The sequence below is a fragment of the Zootermopsis nevadensis genome, unplaced genomic scaffold (assembly GCF_977971745.1).
Source record: "Zootermopsis nevadensis isolate Lab colony 2312 unplaced genomic scaffold, Znev_1.0 Znev_ptg000010l, whole genome shotgun sequence".
Taxonomy (NCBI): Eukaryota; Metazoa; Arthropoda; class Insecta; order Blattodea; family Termopsidae; genus Zootermopsis; species Zootermopsis nevadensis.
In genome coordinates this window covers 16,798,427-16,815,564 of record NW_028259142.1, presented here as the reverse complement: position 1 = coordinate 16,815,564, position 17,138 = coordinate 16,798,427, and the positions used below count along the sequence as shown (strand labels likewise).

Below are 17,138 nucleotides of genomic sequence, written 5' to 3'. Positions count from 1 at the left end.
AGAATAAGTTCAGTAAAATCTTTTTGGGCAATCAGCCGCATCAGTTGGTTACATGATGCGACCAAAGTTTTGGGAACCATCTCCATCCCCATCATCAGGGTTCTGAATAAGTTTGTGCTTCTGCATAATTACCTTAAGTATACAATTTTCTGTAGTTTGTTGTGAAATATGTGTTTCACAAATTAATATGTAGTTTAGAGTAAATGATATTGTGATTTGTTCCAAAATTCTCATTTTAGTTAAAGGAAAGAATATGGTTCGAACACGTTCTTCTGCACATAATGAGGAAGTGCCACCAAGTATGAATACTAAACCATCAAGAGGTAACATAGATAAGAAAGCTGTAAGAGGAGTGAACATGGTGGAGAGGAAAATCAAGTGTGCAACAAAACCTAGCCTTTTGACAAGGTAAGATTTAAGGAATCTTACAGAAGACAGACTTGGTACAGTAAGAGTTTCCTGTAAGGAGTACATGCTGTAAAGAGAAATCCATACTTTCTGTGAGGTTCAAATCAAACTTTATTAGTTTCTCAAAGTCAGCTGATCACACTGTTTTGTACAGGACATAAAATGCATATTTAATATCTAGAACTTTTATTTGGAATTTTTTATATAGATGCTATTTAATAGTTTACAAAATATAATTTCAACCTTTTTACAAACAGTTTTACAGTAATGGATACATTTTGGTCACTGTTACAGCCAGTGACATGTATAAATTATAACAAACTCATTTGGAAAATATGTGTACTCCCATTTTACTTGTCTTATTGTTAAGTTTCCTGTATTTAAGAATTTCTTCAGTTTAGAATTTTAAATCTATTGTTTCCCAAGAAAATATTAAATGAACATTTCAGTACTGTATTAAGAAACCAAGTCTGGCTGTTGAAAGTGATGTGATAGTGTATTTCGTACCATGTTTCTTTGCAGGATGCACACACGAGAAAAGACAATAATGAAGACTAGGACAAATAGGACATCTGTAAATTCTATCAGGAGAGATGGCCTCCGTAGTGGTGGCCAGTTACCACCTGGTAGTGAAGCTGGCCTCAAGAGTGAAAGAGTTCTGAAGCAACCAGAACAACCGCAACAAACTCGTTTAAAGCCAGGTGTGAAAAAGAAAATAGGTATGTCATCTCTGTTCATAACACTTTCCCTGTTGTAATGGTTTGTATTTCTCTTAGTGTATTGCTGCATTCAGTTAAAGTTCCTTCATTATATTAGCTCAGACAGATAAAAGTCATTTTACTGGTGTAGTGTATTGGTCGCTTTTGTGTGTCCATGAAAAATGAAAAATGATTGTCCTTTACTTTTATATTTAAATAAAAATTTAATTTCTGAAGTTGATTACAATTCAGAGTTCAATGTTTATGTTATTTAAAGCAATTTCTTATGCTTGTGTAAAAATAGTTGTTTATTTTATGATGTTTGTTGGTTAATGAATAAGAGCTAAAGATCCTGATAGTACTTCACACAATTTTTTTGTAATGTTTCAGAAAAAAATACGAGCAAAACTTTTGCAAGTTCATTATCAGACTTTTCATCTGATGATGACCAGCCATTAGCAAAGAAAATAAAAGTGAAACCTATTGAACATGCTTCTTCTAGTCGACATCTTGCAAGGAAAGTCATCAGGCGGATTGTATCGAAAAGAATGAAACCAAGAATGATAACTAGGTCACAGCAGCAACAGCAGCAGGCCACAGAGAAGGAGCAAACGGAAGTAAGGTGAGTTGCATATGACAGAACTACCACCAACTAAACTAACTTGTTGGAAGTCTGGAATTATTCTCATATGATATTACATGCACTTTTAGGAGAAAGTTTTACTAATAACACCTTTTTTCAGATATGTTTAAAAAAGGTTTAATATATTACTTTTTGGTTTTAGCATGTCCACAGATCAGATCACTCAAACTGTGGGAATTACGAAACTCTGTGTGGTAGACGTACATTATATTTTATTGAGCTCTTTTAACTTTGGTTTAGTGTGTGTAATTTTAAAATCTCTTTGATTATGTTCTTAAATTAATTTTAACGTATATATGTTGAGACCTTTGTCTTACTTTGATAAAACTTGGTACGTGGAATTTGTATTACACAGATATTTATTTTAAATTTTGTTCCATTTAATTAGTTTTAAAGCGCGCTTTATTTAGGGATCTAAATATACTTCTGAGCATATCTCACTAAATATCCAAATGAATGAAAAATGTGTTGAATTGTAGTTGTAAATATCCATAATCTGTGTAATACCTTACAACATACTTGAAAAAGATTGTTCATTTTGAGAAAATCAGCAACAAAAGAATACCTTTTAAGTATACATCATCGAAAGTGTTATGCAAGCTTCTGCAATTGCCTAGCCATCTAGTGGATTTTTGCACAATTTATAACATGTTACATGTACCAAGACAGCAGATAGATTTCTTACATATGTGTAATACATATCTGTAATGCCATCCCAAAGTGTGCCTCTCTTTGATCCTTTGTTCCTGTTTCCATTAAAATTGTATTGCCTAAGTTTTACTATAGTAATGTTCTGGTAGATAACATTACATTTTACTCATCTGAACTGGTTTACATTTAACTTTACAGGCTTTACACAAGACCTCCTCGCAAAACAAAGGAAGCTGCAGCTATTTATATGGAATTGCTGGGCAGGAAGCTGATCACTCCAGAAGCAGAAGCAGATGAAGATTCACTCTCCATTGACAGTTTTCCAGAGCTTCCCAATGCCAGACGAATTGGTAAGGTTTTAATGTTTTGATTTCTATTATAGCTGTTTAAAAATAGAGCTTTATGTTGTACATATAAGTGTATTAACTTATGAAGAATATGGTACAGGCTCTTGAACAATTTGTAGTTATTCAGCTGGTCAAGAAATTCCCAGCCTTTATGGAACCCAAAGGTTCGTCACCATATTTATTGGACATGCTGATCCTATACTGAGCCAATAAAATCTTTTCATAACTTATTTCTTAGTACATTTTAATTTTATCTTCTCACTTACAACCAGTATTTCCCATTAGTCTGTTCTCTGGCAAGAACTTTTTATCCAATTCTCATTTCCCTCTTGCAGGTTACAGTTTTTTTGTTGGGGCTTTAAAGTTTTTAAGGCCTGCAACTATTTCCTTACATGTATGTGTGGTTCTTGATGTCACTAACTTCCTAAGTTTTGCAGTCATCATTCTTCTCTATCAGTCCACTGTTCTTCTATTCCTCTTCCTGCCATTGCATCATAGATTCCTTTTCAGCCATCTAACTTTTAGTCTTACTCTTTCCTGGTGGCATCCACTCCAACACTTGGTGGGCCATTTTTTATCTGCCATTTTTTGAATGTGTCTATACTATATTAATAATTTTGTTTTTATATCATACAAAATATAATTTTGTAAACACATTCTTTTGCTAATTATATGGTTATAATATGAAGGAGGAGACAAAATCCAAAACCTTGTATTTCATTACAAACTTTGTATTTTATTCTTTGGATGCTTAATATGATATAGACTTAATTCTAATAGGAAGTTTATCTTATTCCTGTTTTGTAAGTTATTTGTTATGGAGAACATCAGATATACAGTGAAACCTCGATGCATCGTTTTCGGCGGGGGTGGGAAAATAAAACGATGGATACGGGAAAACGATAGATGCGGGAGAGCATTAATTTTTTTTAAAAAAAACAATGTTTCTCTTTCAAAGTTACTTCTTTTTACCAAAAAAGTCTTTAATGTACAACTGGTTTGTCGAAACTTTACGTTTTGGGCCAAACAGAGCCCTTTCCACGTTCAGAATGTTTTCCTCGTCACGTTCACTAATATTACGCGCATAAAAGAACGACTTCACGTTTGCCAATGCTTCGGCAAAACTCGGCACAGCTTCGGGCTCGCATTCGCCGTCTTCCTCACCACTCCCGCCCCCCTTCGCGGACCATAACAGGAAGAATGGAAATACTATTACTGCCGAACTCAACGAAACGTAGCTGTAGAAGACCCTGAACCACTGGAAACGAGATGAACCAGAAGAATGAAAAGTGTCGCCAGCCTTTCCTTTGTACTTGTAATAAAAGCATTTGTGAAGAAATTCACACTGCACATGCCATCTGGCATCGCTGGAACGAAATATGAGTGCACCCTAATTAAACTCGTAAAATTTCTGACAATGAGCACCGCCATTTGCTCCAACTATCACCTCTGCACCTCTGTGCTGGTTGGGCGACATAACAGGTTACCACTACTGTGTATTCCAAAAACATTGTGCGTCTTTCGGTATTAATTTATCTCAAAACCCAGCATTTTAAATTCTCAGAAACGATCATTGCGGGAAAATTGTGGGCCGGGACTGAGATTTTTGAACGATCGATGCGATAAAACGATAGTTCGAAGAACGATAGAAGCGGGAAAATGTAACATTATTTTATATGGGATGTATTCGGGACCGAACAAAACGGACGATGCATCCGGGAAAACGATAGTTCCGGGACCGATAGATAGAGGTTTCACTGTATCTGCTTAGCATCATGCAGGAGACATGTCTTTTGCAGAACACTTGGGGCATGTGCTTTGGGATAACTTTAAAATGATTTCAACACATTCAAGTTATACAGTGTTGATCTCTTGATTCCTTTATCCCTGCTCCAGTGTTAGGCATTGAGCCAGTAAACAACAAATTCCATAATGGTACAAGTTTTTTTATTTTAAGTTGCTAGTTGCTCAGTTGAATAATTCCCTTGTTTTTATGGAATCTGGAAGTTCATTAACATGTTTGCAAAAACCTATCTTTGTCCCTGTCCCTGTTTACATGTTCCTCCTTGCATAGTCCTAGGAGCTGCACAGAATATATTTTTGGTCTGCTGTGGATGCAAAAATTCCTTCTCCACAACTCCCTGGTCTTGTAAGGAAGTTTTTAAATAATCACAGATCTATTTTAACATTACCTTTCCATCTAGACCTAGGTTTTCCAAGTGGTTTCTTCCCTTCAGGATTTCTAACTAAAACTATATACACATTTCTTCTTTCTTCCATATGTGCTTCATCTCTTGACCATCCCATTTCCCTTGGTTACATATTATGATGCCCCTCATCATGTAATTTTCATTTGTTACTTAAATTCCCCTCTGTAGTTCTCAGACACTGCCAATCTAGATTCTTCCATTAGGGTGAGAGGAAAGTTTTAAGACTTGAGGTTCTCACAGCGGTGAGTATGAAGATTTCTGTCTTCTGGGTTATTGCGTTATCGCCCTGATGACGGAGGCAGTATGACCTCTGAAACGTTGGTTAACATCGACCAGACTACACAGCGCAATAACCCAGAAGACAGAAATCTTCAGGAAAGTTTTACATTCGCATAAAATAAGAGGTAAAATTATAATTTCATACATTTCAATTTCCTGCCTAAACGTACTTCTCTAATATGGAACAACGCTGTCTTGAGAAGATTATTTTGTCTTTGTCATCCTTTAAGTAATATTTTGTTGAAAACTTTTAAGATGATAAAGCTATAAAGGAATGTTTTTGTGATTAATTGTTAACAGAAATTTCTTTCAGAAGAACAGTATTATGTAGGAAAGAAAAGAGTTTGACATGATTTGTACAAAATGTCAGATCATCAAAGAATTTGAAAAGTAATGGGCAGCAGTTCTTTAAATTGTTTTATTTATTCCTTGGGTTTGTTTAACGATACTTTTCCAACAAAATAGGTTACATAGCATTGGATGAAAGGATGACTGCAAATGATGAATTGTAAAGGATGTAGAAGGAAGCAGTCCTGGACTATTTTGAACTGTATCCAGCTTTTGCTTGACAGACTGAAGAAAACTACAAAAATTCTAGACAGGATAGTTGGTATCTTGTTCTATATTTGAACATTTGGCCTCTATTACATAGCAAGAGTGTCTGCCAGTTACTCAATTGTGACATATACTAGTATTACTTTTGACATGTTCTGAATTTATTAACTTGAGATTATGTTCTGAAATGTGTGTTTTTGTTGCAGAGCGACGAGAAAGTGAAATTAAGGCACGAGCATACAAAGAAAGGAAAGAAGCTCAGCAGTTAAAAGAGAATCCAAAGACAACATTACCACAGAAATCTAAATCAACTGATGGTGCAGCTGGTAAACAGAAGCAAATAGAAGTTATAAATGTTAAAAAATTGTCCATGAGAAACAGAAGACTACCTGTACAAAAGCCAGAATATTTGAAGAATATTGATAAAGTTAAGTTACCAGTGCCAGATATTCTGCATAAGAAGGAATCTGTTACTGTAAAAGAAAATTTGGTGAGTAAAAAACAGGATGGAACAAGACTGGGGCTGCAAATGAGGCCAAGGAAAATGTCTGCCAGATTGCAAGGTGTTGATAATCATTCCCATGAGGAAGGGGAAACTGATGTAGACTCAAATTGTGATAAGATGAAGCCTCAGTCTGCTCCCCGCCGCAGTCTGCGGAGAGGTTCTCGAGAAACTTCTCAAGAAGTACCTCAGCAAAGCTCCTCTGGTACAACTGAGCAAAGCACTTGTGACATAATTGAGCAAGTTTCAAGTTCTGAAATTACACCTGCAGACTCTGTATTGTCTAAGGTCCTGACTAAGAGGAGCAAGCCAGTACCATCTTTACTCTCTACATCTCCTCTCCCAAGAATTTTAAGAAATTTTCCCAAATCTCAAGATGATAACTCGTGTCATTCAGAAGAGACATTCAGTGATTCTGATGAAGAGCCACTTGGGAAACTGGCTTTGAAACATTCAGCTATTAAGAAATTAAACAAGGAAATGGTTGTTAATAAAGACACTTCAGTAGAAGAGAAAAGTGAGGCAAGAGAAGAAAGGGCTCAAGTTATTAACAAAAAAGTTAGCATGAATGAAGGTATGGCATCAGTTTTGGGTTCAGATGATACAGAGAGGAATAACGCCCTGAATGAGAAAAACGCTGAACAAGTTTTGAAAGTACTTGTGACTACTGCACACAAAGGAAATGAAAAGATTCTGCACCAACCAAATGATGATGTCTCTAAGGTCAAGGTCATAGAGTTTTCAAAAGTTGTTGGAACTAAGAATAAGGAATTATCACAAAGAAAAAAGGATGGTAATATCTCACAGGATATAGGAACATCTCATAGAAAGAGTGAAGAGAATCTTGCTACTAAAGATAGAGAACTACCACATAGAAGTGAAGTTGTAAATTCTAAATCCAAAGAAAAGCTGCTCAAAAAGAATGAAGTTGATAATAATAAGAAAAAAGAGATATTACAGGGGAAGAATGAAGTAGGCACTTTTAATAAATGTAAAGAATTGCCTTCAAAAAAGAGTGATTTTATTGAAAGAAATCAAGGCATTTCTAACAGAAAGGGTGAAGAGGATACCGAGAATGAAGAAATATACAGAAAGACCAGAGAATGTGGTAATGCTAGGTCTAAAGAAGCACCTCTAAAAGGGAGTGATGAAGTTGGTGCTGTGGCAGAAGAAGTGTCATTCAAAAAGGCTGAAGATGAGCTTCATATTAAGAAGAAAGAAATGATACTAACAAGCTGTGAGGAAGATCACTTTATAACCAAAACAAATGAAACATTACTGAAGAAAGTGGAAGAAGTTGATATTAAGAGAATAAAGATATTACAGCAGACAACAGAAGATGATCTGAATAAGGTGAAGAAAATTGTAGCACGGAGGAAGAGTGAAAATTCTAGTATTATGAGTAATGAAGTAGCAAATAGGAACTGTGAAGAGGACCTTATTACCAAAAGTGTAGGTATACCATCAAAGAAGTGTGAAGAGATTATCTTATCTGTAAAAAGTAACATTTATGTTAATGCCAATACTGAAGAAATATCAAGCAGAAAGAGTGAAGGAAATATTTCTGAGAATAAAGAAGCTTCACAAAGGAAGAATGAACATGGGACTAGCAAGAATAAACAGTTTGAAGATGATATTCTGACAAAAAACAAAGAAATACTGTCTAAGCAGAGGAAAGCTCTTAGTACTACAAATGAAGAAATAGCACCTGGTAATGGTGAGATTTGTCCTAAGAATGTGGAAAAACTGCAGAGGAAGGATGAAAATGTTAACACCAAGATAACAGAAATACCATCAGGAAAGAGCAAAGTTTGTTGTACTGCAAGTGAACTTTCAAAATGTTTGAGGGATGACAGGTATTTAACATATAACACACAACCAAAGTCAGAATGTGTCACAGCTAAAGATGAGCTCCTAGAAGGTCAGGCAACAAAATATTCCATTTTATTTGGTCGAGTAGAACCATTAATGAAGGGTAAAATAATCATAACGACAGAAGAATTAACTGGTGAGGTAGGTAGTAGCAAAGATGAGAAACTAGAACCACATAACGAGATGAACATGTCAAATAATGTGAAAATTTTGAACAGTAGACTTGTAAATGAAATCATGGGTAATAATAAAGTAGACATTGCACAGTCTTCACATGTCCTGAAAAGAAATATATTGGAATCAAAAACTGAACCACAAACTGTGAAAACTGAATTAGAAATGGTACAAACTGAAAAGCAGACTAGCAGTAGTAAAATTGTGCATGTTTCTAACAAAGTAACTGTTCTTAACATTGAAAAGAAATTGCCTAATGTGCAAATGCCAGTCAGTGCAAGTATTCTCACATTGACTGAAACTAATGTTGACAGTCATGCAATGTTGCACACTGGAATTTTAACTTCCCCAAAACATGCTCTGGATGACAGCAGTGATTCTGAAGATGATATAGTATTGAAGAATCTTTCCAGGGAAAAGGTGTCAAGAAAGATAGAAGAACCTTTATCAAAATATCCTAACTTAGTTTTGCCTGTCAGTGGTGTTGTTTTGAAGCAAGGCAGTAAGATAAAAATGCGATCTGAGCATGCCCTTCCTAAACCAGTTGAAACTGAAGCACCCATGATCAGTCATCTGCCAATTGTAAACAGATTGGGATTGACATCAGTGAAAAAGGCAGCCACAACAAAAGGTGATAATGAAAACAGAGACAAATTTACACATTTGAGAATTGTGGATCTCAGAAGAGTTGAAAATGTCTCTTCAAGTCAAACACTGGGATTCCTTGCCAAATCAAACATACAGGAACCTACATTCAGAGACAAAGTAAAAGCAAAAATGAATATGTCAAATGAACAGATTGAGAAATGGCTGAATGAAAGTTACATAGAAGAAGCAGATTCTAAAAATTCAATGTTTGATAAGTGCATAGAGCCAATCATGGAAGATCAGGAAATTTTAAACACCGTTGATTTTATGCATAGTACAGAAAGCAAGGAATGTGATTACAGGGCTAACCTCTTGGGAGAAGTGGTGAAATCAGGGAAAGGTGCCTCATACTTGAAAGAGATTGTTGGTGAACAGTTGTACAAGTCTGATAAAAATTCTTCATTCTTAAGGGATGAATTTCAGCAGAAAATTGTTGAATTGCAAGAAGTAACTCCTCATTTTAATGTCAGTTTCAAAAAGATGACACGTGATGTTGCTCCTAGTAATGCAAAGTCTTCTGTAAAGAGTTTGTTGATGTTGGATGAAGGAAGAGATTTGAGATCCTACTCAAATAGAGCTGGTTCACTAGTCAAAGAACTAGGGTCCATTGATGTGGGTGTAATTCCTAATAGTCATCAAAGAAGTAAAATGAGTACAAGAAATCAGGAAGAAAATGAAGGTGATATTAGCAAAGAAGAAACTACTGTTAGAAAATTCCAAAGGGACATAAGTTCAGGTTCAGCATTTCAGCATATTGAAAATGAATCTGTTCTGTTGGGGCCTTCGTGCAGTAGAACAGACAGAAACCAGTGGAGTAATCAGGAGAAGTTGACACATAATATTCAGTTACAAGGAGACACACATATTGAAGAAAAGGTTAATAAATTAAACCCAGAGACAAAGAAGCAGGAAGGAAATACTACTCATCATAGCATCAAGTCACAGCCTCTGCAGGATCGTGGAGGGGAAAAAAAGTCCATATTCCAGCAACGCCGTTCATTCCTACACAAAGCAAAGGAACGCAAAGATATGACTCCAAGTGCAAATGCTTTCTCTCCAGAAAATGAAAGCAGTGTTTACGCATTTGAATCTGAACCTGACCTGCCACCAATTAGCACACCATTCAGACGTAGGGCAAGAGATAGTCGAACATCTAGTACAACAACATCAAAATCTGAGGAAGACTTGGCACGATTGGATGATGAAATAACACCACCTCCATCAGCAGTTCAAATGACAGTACAGACTGTACAGTCACCAACAGTACCAACAGTATCGTCATCAGCAATGCAGACAGTCCAATCTCAGCAGCTTACTTTGCCAGTTGTCGAGCAACCTATACAGACTTTGCCTTTATCAACAGCCATAGTACAAATCATACCAACACTTCCAGTAACCATGAGACCTATACAGGTTGAAAATTTTGTACCATCTCAGCAAAAACAACAACAACAGCAATTACTGTTGTTACAGAATGATGCTGTGATGACAACATTGAAAACTGGATGTACTAGTAGCACATCCATTGCTGTTCAAGTAAACTTAGATAATGAACCCAGCTTTGATACATCATCTCAAAACACATTAACATCAGATTCAGCCATTCCAGAACCTCTGCTTCTTCGAAGCATGGAATGCTCCACACAGACAGATGTAGCTGAAGAGGAAGAAGATGACAGTGAGGGACATTTGTTTTATATCCCACTGCAGCGTCCTGGTACAGGAGTGTCATTGGCTGCTCCAACACAGCAGTTGATACAAGGTGTTGCAGTCAAACTTGGCACAGAAGGCCCAACAGGACCAAATCAGCGTGTCATCATGCGAGCCAAACTAGTCACTAAACCACCTACCTTCAATCGCACTAGAGTAGGAATTCAAGATGGAAACACGATTGGTATTGGAAGGTACCATCATGGATTAAATTTGTTCATTCTTAGAAGTAAAATATTTTCACTAACTCCTCTTCATATTCCCCCACCTACATCTTAAATAAACTTCAGAATTTTAGAAGCTTGTTCCTCCCTAGATTTTCCTGTCATTTCAGGTAGAAAATAAGGAATTATCTGAGCTATAAGAACATTCAGTTCCTGTTGTATTTTTTAAGTTTATAATCATTGTCATCGTCTTACAGTCTAAGTCTCCACCTCTCTGCTCCCCGGGCCATCCAGTAGATACTTTGTTCTTTTATTTCTTTTATGTATTTTACCACCTGGTCTGTGGCCTCATTTGCTTTTTATGTCTACGAATATTATATTTTTGGGGTAATCATTCTGTGTAACACATGTCCATATCATATAAAATGGTGTATGCTTTTCCTACTCTGTTGTGTGTAAATTCCATCACATGGTCTCTCCTGTATTCAGAAGGAACCAATTTTGGATCTCTAACTATTGCCAGCTGTCCTGACTAAAGATTTTCCAGGTGAATGCCAAACAGCGCCTTCCACATGTAACTGCTTGCTTCCAAATTTTTGCTTACCATTCATGATCATCTTCTTGTCTTATATGGCACTATGTAAAAATCTCCAATTGAAAGACTACTGTTAAATAACCGGAATCATTTAGTTCATCTGTGTAGTAGACACCTTAATTTGTTATGCTCCAGCTTCATATAGTTACATATTTTCTCTTTTATGTTATCTTTTCTTGATAGGTTTAGCATGTCATCTCAGAAAATCCATTGCCAATGCCCAGAAAATTATTATTTGCTACCATACGTTATATACCAGGCTTAAGAAACATAATGCTAATTATAGTGTGATACGCTGTAATGACCTTTATTATCATCTGATAAAATGTTTACACATCTAAAGAAAACTGCATATTGGCATATCCTTAGTTTTTATTTACAAGACCAATATCTTTATTAAGTTGGTAATAATACCATCTATTTATTTTTTAACTGCTTCCAGGGAGGTAGATGCTAGCTTTATATCTAATTGTAATAATTTGTTGATTACTGTGTTAAGTTGAATTTATAGTTTTAATTTTGTTTGTCTTATCTGTATTTTTTGTTATTTTGTAATGTACATTCATTTTCTTACAGGCCTGTGGTCACTACACAGCGTCAAAGACCTGCTGGAATGTTGATGATGGAGCAGAAGAATATGTATGGTTCTGTATCTGGAGCAACTTCAACTGTCACTACTGGAACATATCCACCAGTTGGTACTGTTCAACCAACCGCTCGTGGTCGTAGACTTGTTATTCCTCCAAACAACCAAACAAATAATAATGCTATAACAGATAAAGTGCCAAATAATACAGACTTGAATACTCTGAAGATGCCTGAAACTGCTGGAAAAATTGTTGATATTTCTTCAGGTTTATGTACAGAATCTGAAATAGACAGTGCAGTGAATAAACCTCTGGCCATAGTTCCTGCAAAGCCTGTTGATAAGGCACAGCAGAATATAGTAGCTTCCATAAAAGAACAGAAGAGTTCTTTGGACCCAAATATTTTTTCCTTTTCCTCACTTGGTGATGTGGTGGCACCTAAATTGGCTACAAACAAAGGTCAAGGAAATGTAGGAAAGGAGCGAAGATGTTCAACAGAGGTGTACTCCCCAAGCACTTCATATACATCCAAATCAGGAAGTAGTAAGCGGTGAGTTCTTCAGGGTTGTTTGTTCATGCCTAATATGTTTAGTATTTTTAGAATACTTCAACATAGGATAGGGCTATTTTTAATAGACTGTGGGCCCGAGAACCTCATGACAGAAATTCTGTACTTAAAAATTGTTATGTAGGTGTCAATTATTTGTTGTAGTGTCTAAACATATTTTATAGATACATCAAAAAGTTATGGCATTATTAACAATAAGAATTTAATTCTTAAGTGTAAGGTAGTTAAGTGGCAACATTTAATTTAATCTGAGGTATGTGAAAACAATATGTTAACTTTTTTTTAGAATGATATTTGATTGACATTAAGAAATGGAAAAGGACTTGAATATATTTCTGTTCAGTGTGAGCAGTCAGTAGTTTAAAAATCTGGACTGGGATGTACTCAATTTTCTCATACCCAGTTGTAGATTAAGGAAATTAATAAAACAAATACAGCACTAGGGACATGAAAATATGCATTTCTGTCATGGTCTGTCTTTTTAATTTATATTTTTAAAAGAAGTAAATGTTATAAAGAGATCTGTTATTTATATATGAATACTACCATGGGCCAAATCTGAGTTTCTTACATGCAATATTTATTCCATCCTGGAGTAGGAAAAATCTAGGTATCTTATTCAGTCTCTTCAGTTTCCCCTAATTTGATTTAACCAAAACAGATTAACTGACAGTACTGATTCCATGGAGTGCTTTCATTGATGTTCTTAATGCAAATGAGATTATCATGGGCCTAATTGAAATTTGTCAGTGAATTGAGTAAGTCTTTATCATCATTGTCATTTTGTCCTTGGGGCAACATGGAGTGCTTTCATCTAAAAATATGAATTCATTCTAGTCATGATGGCCATAAGTCATGTCCGGAGGCATATGCCTCAACACAACATAGTGCATAATAAATCATACTTTTTGCAGAAGTTCTCAGAAAGCAAAATCAAGCTATGCATGTAAACCAAGCAACACTACAAACTTTCCCAATCTGGAAAGTCCAGCTCAGATGGTCGAAGCACCTGTCTTTCATCCAACAGAAAAGGAATTTCAAGACCCACTAGAGTATATTGACAGAATCCGCCCTGTGGCTGAAAAGTTTGGGTTGTGTCGTGTTGTGCCACCACCTAATTTTAAGGTAAGCATGAAGCAGTGCCTGGTTTTGCCTGGTTACTTCAGTTTTAAACAATATAAATATTCTTAGAATTACTAATCTGTGCTGCTTTATAGCTGTGCTATAATTTTGGTAAGATATTTATGAATGTGGTTGCAGGTTATTTCTTTATCAGATCAACCAGAACCATGCATCAGACTTTTGCCCAGTGATTTAATGTTCATATCTAGTTTGGAATATTACATTTGCTTGTTAAATTTAATATATTTTTTGTTTATGATCTCAGCCAGAATGTAAAGTCAGCGATGACATGCGCTTTCTGGCATACAACCAGTATGTCCATAAGATGCTACACCGTTGGGGACCAAATGTTAAGGAAATGATGGCTATTAAGAAGTATTTAGCTACGCAGAGTATATCTTTCAACCATCCTCCTTGGGTAAGACATGCACAGTAATGACTCATATGTACGGCATAAAATAAACTGCACAAATGTTTGTATTAAAATAAGGATGCTTATCTGCTGCTTCAGAGAAGAGTTCTTAATCATAATTTCCATGCATAGTTTTTCCTTCTCTCCCTGCCATACAATAGTTCTGTGAACTTCTGTTTTCCATTTTGTACCAATTATGTGTTTTCTATATCTTTTATGTAGATTGGAGGCATGGAGGTTGACTTACCACGATTGTACAAAATAGTTCAAAGTTTTGGTGGTTTGAAAGAAGTAATTGAGAAGAAGAAGTGGCATCGAATTGCAGATGGAATGAAGATTCCAAAATCTGCACAAGATAGAGTCACAAAGTTAGATGACATATACTGCAAGTATTTATTGCCTTATGACACACTTTCACCAGGTAAGAACATGTTAAACAAAGGAAGGAGAATGTAAGAAATAACAAATTTGGTTTTATGTTTTGTACATGGTATGTGCCATCCATTTTATATTCTGTTCAATCCTTTGTGTCATGTTTCAGAATAAATATTGTTAAGTACTGCTTCTCTTATAAACTGTACATGTGAATATGTCATGGAACCAAAATCTGCAATGAAGTCATAATAGGTAATGAATAATCTGAAATATGCTGGAACATCAGTAACGTACAAAAACAATGTTCATAATGAAATCAAGAGAAGAATGAAGTCACAAAATGCTTCTTATTATTATTTAAAGTGGTTTCTTCCCATATAAGTATATTTCATCTCTTGAGAGATTAAAAATCATTTTACCAGTTGTTTTAGCTGGTTCTGAAAAGTAGTTTTTGTAGGATTTGATACAAGAAACACTTTTGTGATTTATACTCTCCACCTTGTATTGTCACAGTAGTGAAGTGAAAGAGTTTGTGATGGGTTGGCCATGTGGCTAATATGGGGGAGACAAGAAGTAGATATAGTTCTAATGAGGGAAACTTCTTATAAAGTGGCAACTTGGAAGGTTAATGAGGAGAACTTTGGGAAATTGGTTATCAGGATAGGAGGTGTATGGAAGGACTGTGCGTCATTACCAGTGATGATGGATTCCAGTTGTAATAGTGTTGAAGTTTTGGGTTCTTTTACTTGCTTTATATCTTTTGTCACATGTTGAGAATTTTATTAAATATTTTTGTTCTTGGATGTATGCATTACAATGCTTGTTTTATTTAGCTGAAAGACAGAAACTGTTTGATGAAGTGGATAAAGAATGGACTGAGCGAGAGAAACAAGCAACTTTATCGGCCAGTCCAAGTGGCAGTGATGTGCCTGAGGAAGAGTGTGAAGGTGACACATCAGATGAAAGTGAAGAATGCATTGTGAAGGTACAGATTTATTTTGACTGCACCTTTGGTTTGCAGGCATGTTAACTGTCATGTTATTCAAAGTTGCCTTGATATGTAGTATATGAATCAGCGGGATAGATGTTTAATCTGTTAAACTTTTAGACAGACTTATGTTCCTATGTGATCTGTATTTTGATCAACATGTAGTATGACTATAAGTTCATCTGAAATCTTTCTTATATCTAATTAAGTATGATTTATGTATATATGGTCAGTGTTGTATATACATTCCAGCAGAGTACTATGTATATAATGAAATGAAAGTGTTGCCCTCAGTGGATTAGTGGTTAGCCTGCTCACCGCTGGACCCAAGGTTCATGGGTTCAAACCCGGCCGAGGTCATCAGTTTTTGAAGGGTGATAGAAATCTGTAGCATAACTTCCTTCAGAGGCGAAGTAAACTTTGCATGGACTGCTGAGTGTGCTGTGTTTTGTAAAATTATCTGTCTGAATAAATACTGTTTAGAGTATATATGAATACCTGTTTCAGTAGCAATATATACAAGTATGTGCATACAGAAATTCTTGTCTTTGTGTTGCTAACTGTAGTGTTGTCAGGAACAATAAACTGAATTGAAACATAATATGTCTGTGTACCTTGGCTTGTCATCTGTACCACCATAGAGATACATGTAGCATATAAAATATGTGAACTGAAGAATATTAATAGTTTTATAGAGTGTGTATATAAGATAATATTTTAATAATATCTCAAGGTGCCTTTATAGAACATGCATCTGTGTGATAAGAATATGGTATTTCATACCTAAGCAACAGTGTGAATTTTAAACAGGACAGTATTTATGGATGGTGTTCTTACAGCATGAATTTATGTAGTGAACAGCAACATTAATGATTTTATCAATCTGACATAAGTTAAAAAATAATACACAACTAATGTGTGCCCATGAGTTGAACATATAACAAGGAAGTAGTAATAAGTTACAGACAGGTTCTTTTATTAATCGTCTAAAAACAACTGTGATATTTAACTTTAAGTGACATACAGTACACCTGATGGTGGTTAAACTTAACTGAAATGCATAGTACACAATACAACACAGATATAATAGTTGTAGACTAATTTAATAAATGTTTGTTATGAAACTCTGTGGTGTACAAAGGATAAAGATTACATGGCCATGAAAACCTAAGATCTAATATGTAAAGTTAATGTTTTGTATTAATAACAGTTGTGGCTGGAAAGTATATAGTAACATGTTGGTAGTTGATATAGTATCATGAAATAAGAGGGTAAAATGTGGATCCACCTTGTCTGGTGAGCAATAGTCAGGATGGCTGATGAGGACATTGTTGGATGTATTTGCCAGGAACAAGTGTTACAAAGTAAAATTGTTACAGTAGCTGTTTGGTTTAAGTTATAAAAAGCAGGGACTACACTTCTGTAAGTTTATCATTGTCCTCCATTGACACATCTACCAGAAAGGGTCATCTTGATGACAAAGCCATTTACATTCTTCTCATTCCTCTCACTGTCTCTGTCCACTCCTTCACTACTCTTTACTTTGGTCTTCCCTTGATATCTTCTGCTAGGCTTGTGTTTGCTTATTCACCTTCTTCATCTTTGATACTATCAAAGGTATTTTATTGTC

At 35.5% G+C, this 17,138-nt stretch overlaps 1 protein-coding gene across 7 annotated transcripts in view; it reads left to right on the top strand.

The window, feature by feature from the left end:
- The window catches only part of Jarid2 (Jumonji, AT rich interactive domain 2), a 44,253-nt gene that overhangs the window by 7,543 nt on the left and 19,572 nt on the right, over nt 1-17,138 (top strand). For all 7 annotated transcript variants that reach the window (XM_022076412.2, XM_022076416.2, XM_022076414.2 and 4 more), the window contains 10 exons: nt 240-408; nt 931-1,127; nt 1,497-1,728; nt 2,599-2,750; nt 5,998-10,891; nt 12,033-12,593; nt 13,526-13,736; nt 13,999-14,151; nt 14,368-14,566; nt 15,354-15,505. In XM_022076412.2, the coding sequence (XP_021932104.1) occupies nt 240-408; nt 931-1,127; nt 1,497-1,728; nt 2,599-2,750; nt 5,998-10,891; nt 12,033-12,593; nt 13,526-13,736; nt 13,999-14,151; nt 14,368-14,566; nt 15,354-15,505 (6,920 nt within the window). The remainder of the gene's footprint in view (nt 1-239; nt 409-930; nt 1,128-1,496; nt 1,729-2,598; nt 2,751-5,997; nt 10,892-12,032; nt 12,594-13,525; nt 13,737-13,998; nt 14,152-14,367; nt 14,567-15,353; nt 15,506-17,138) is intronic.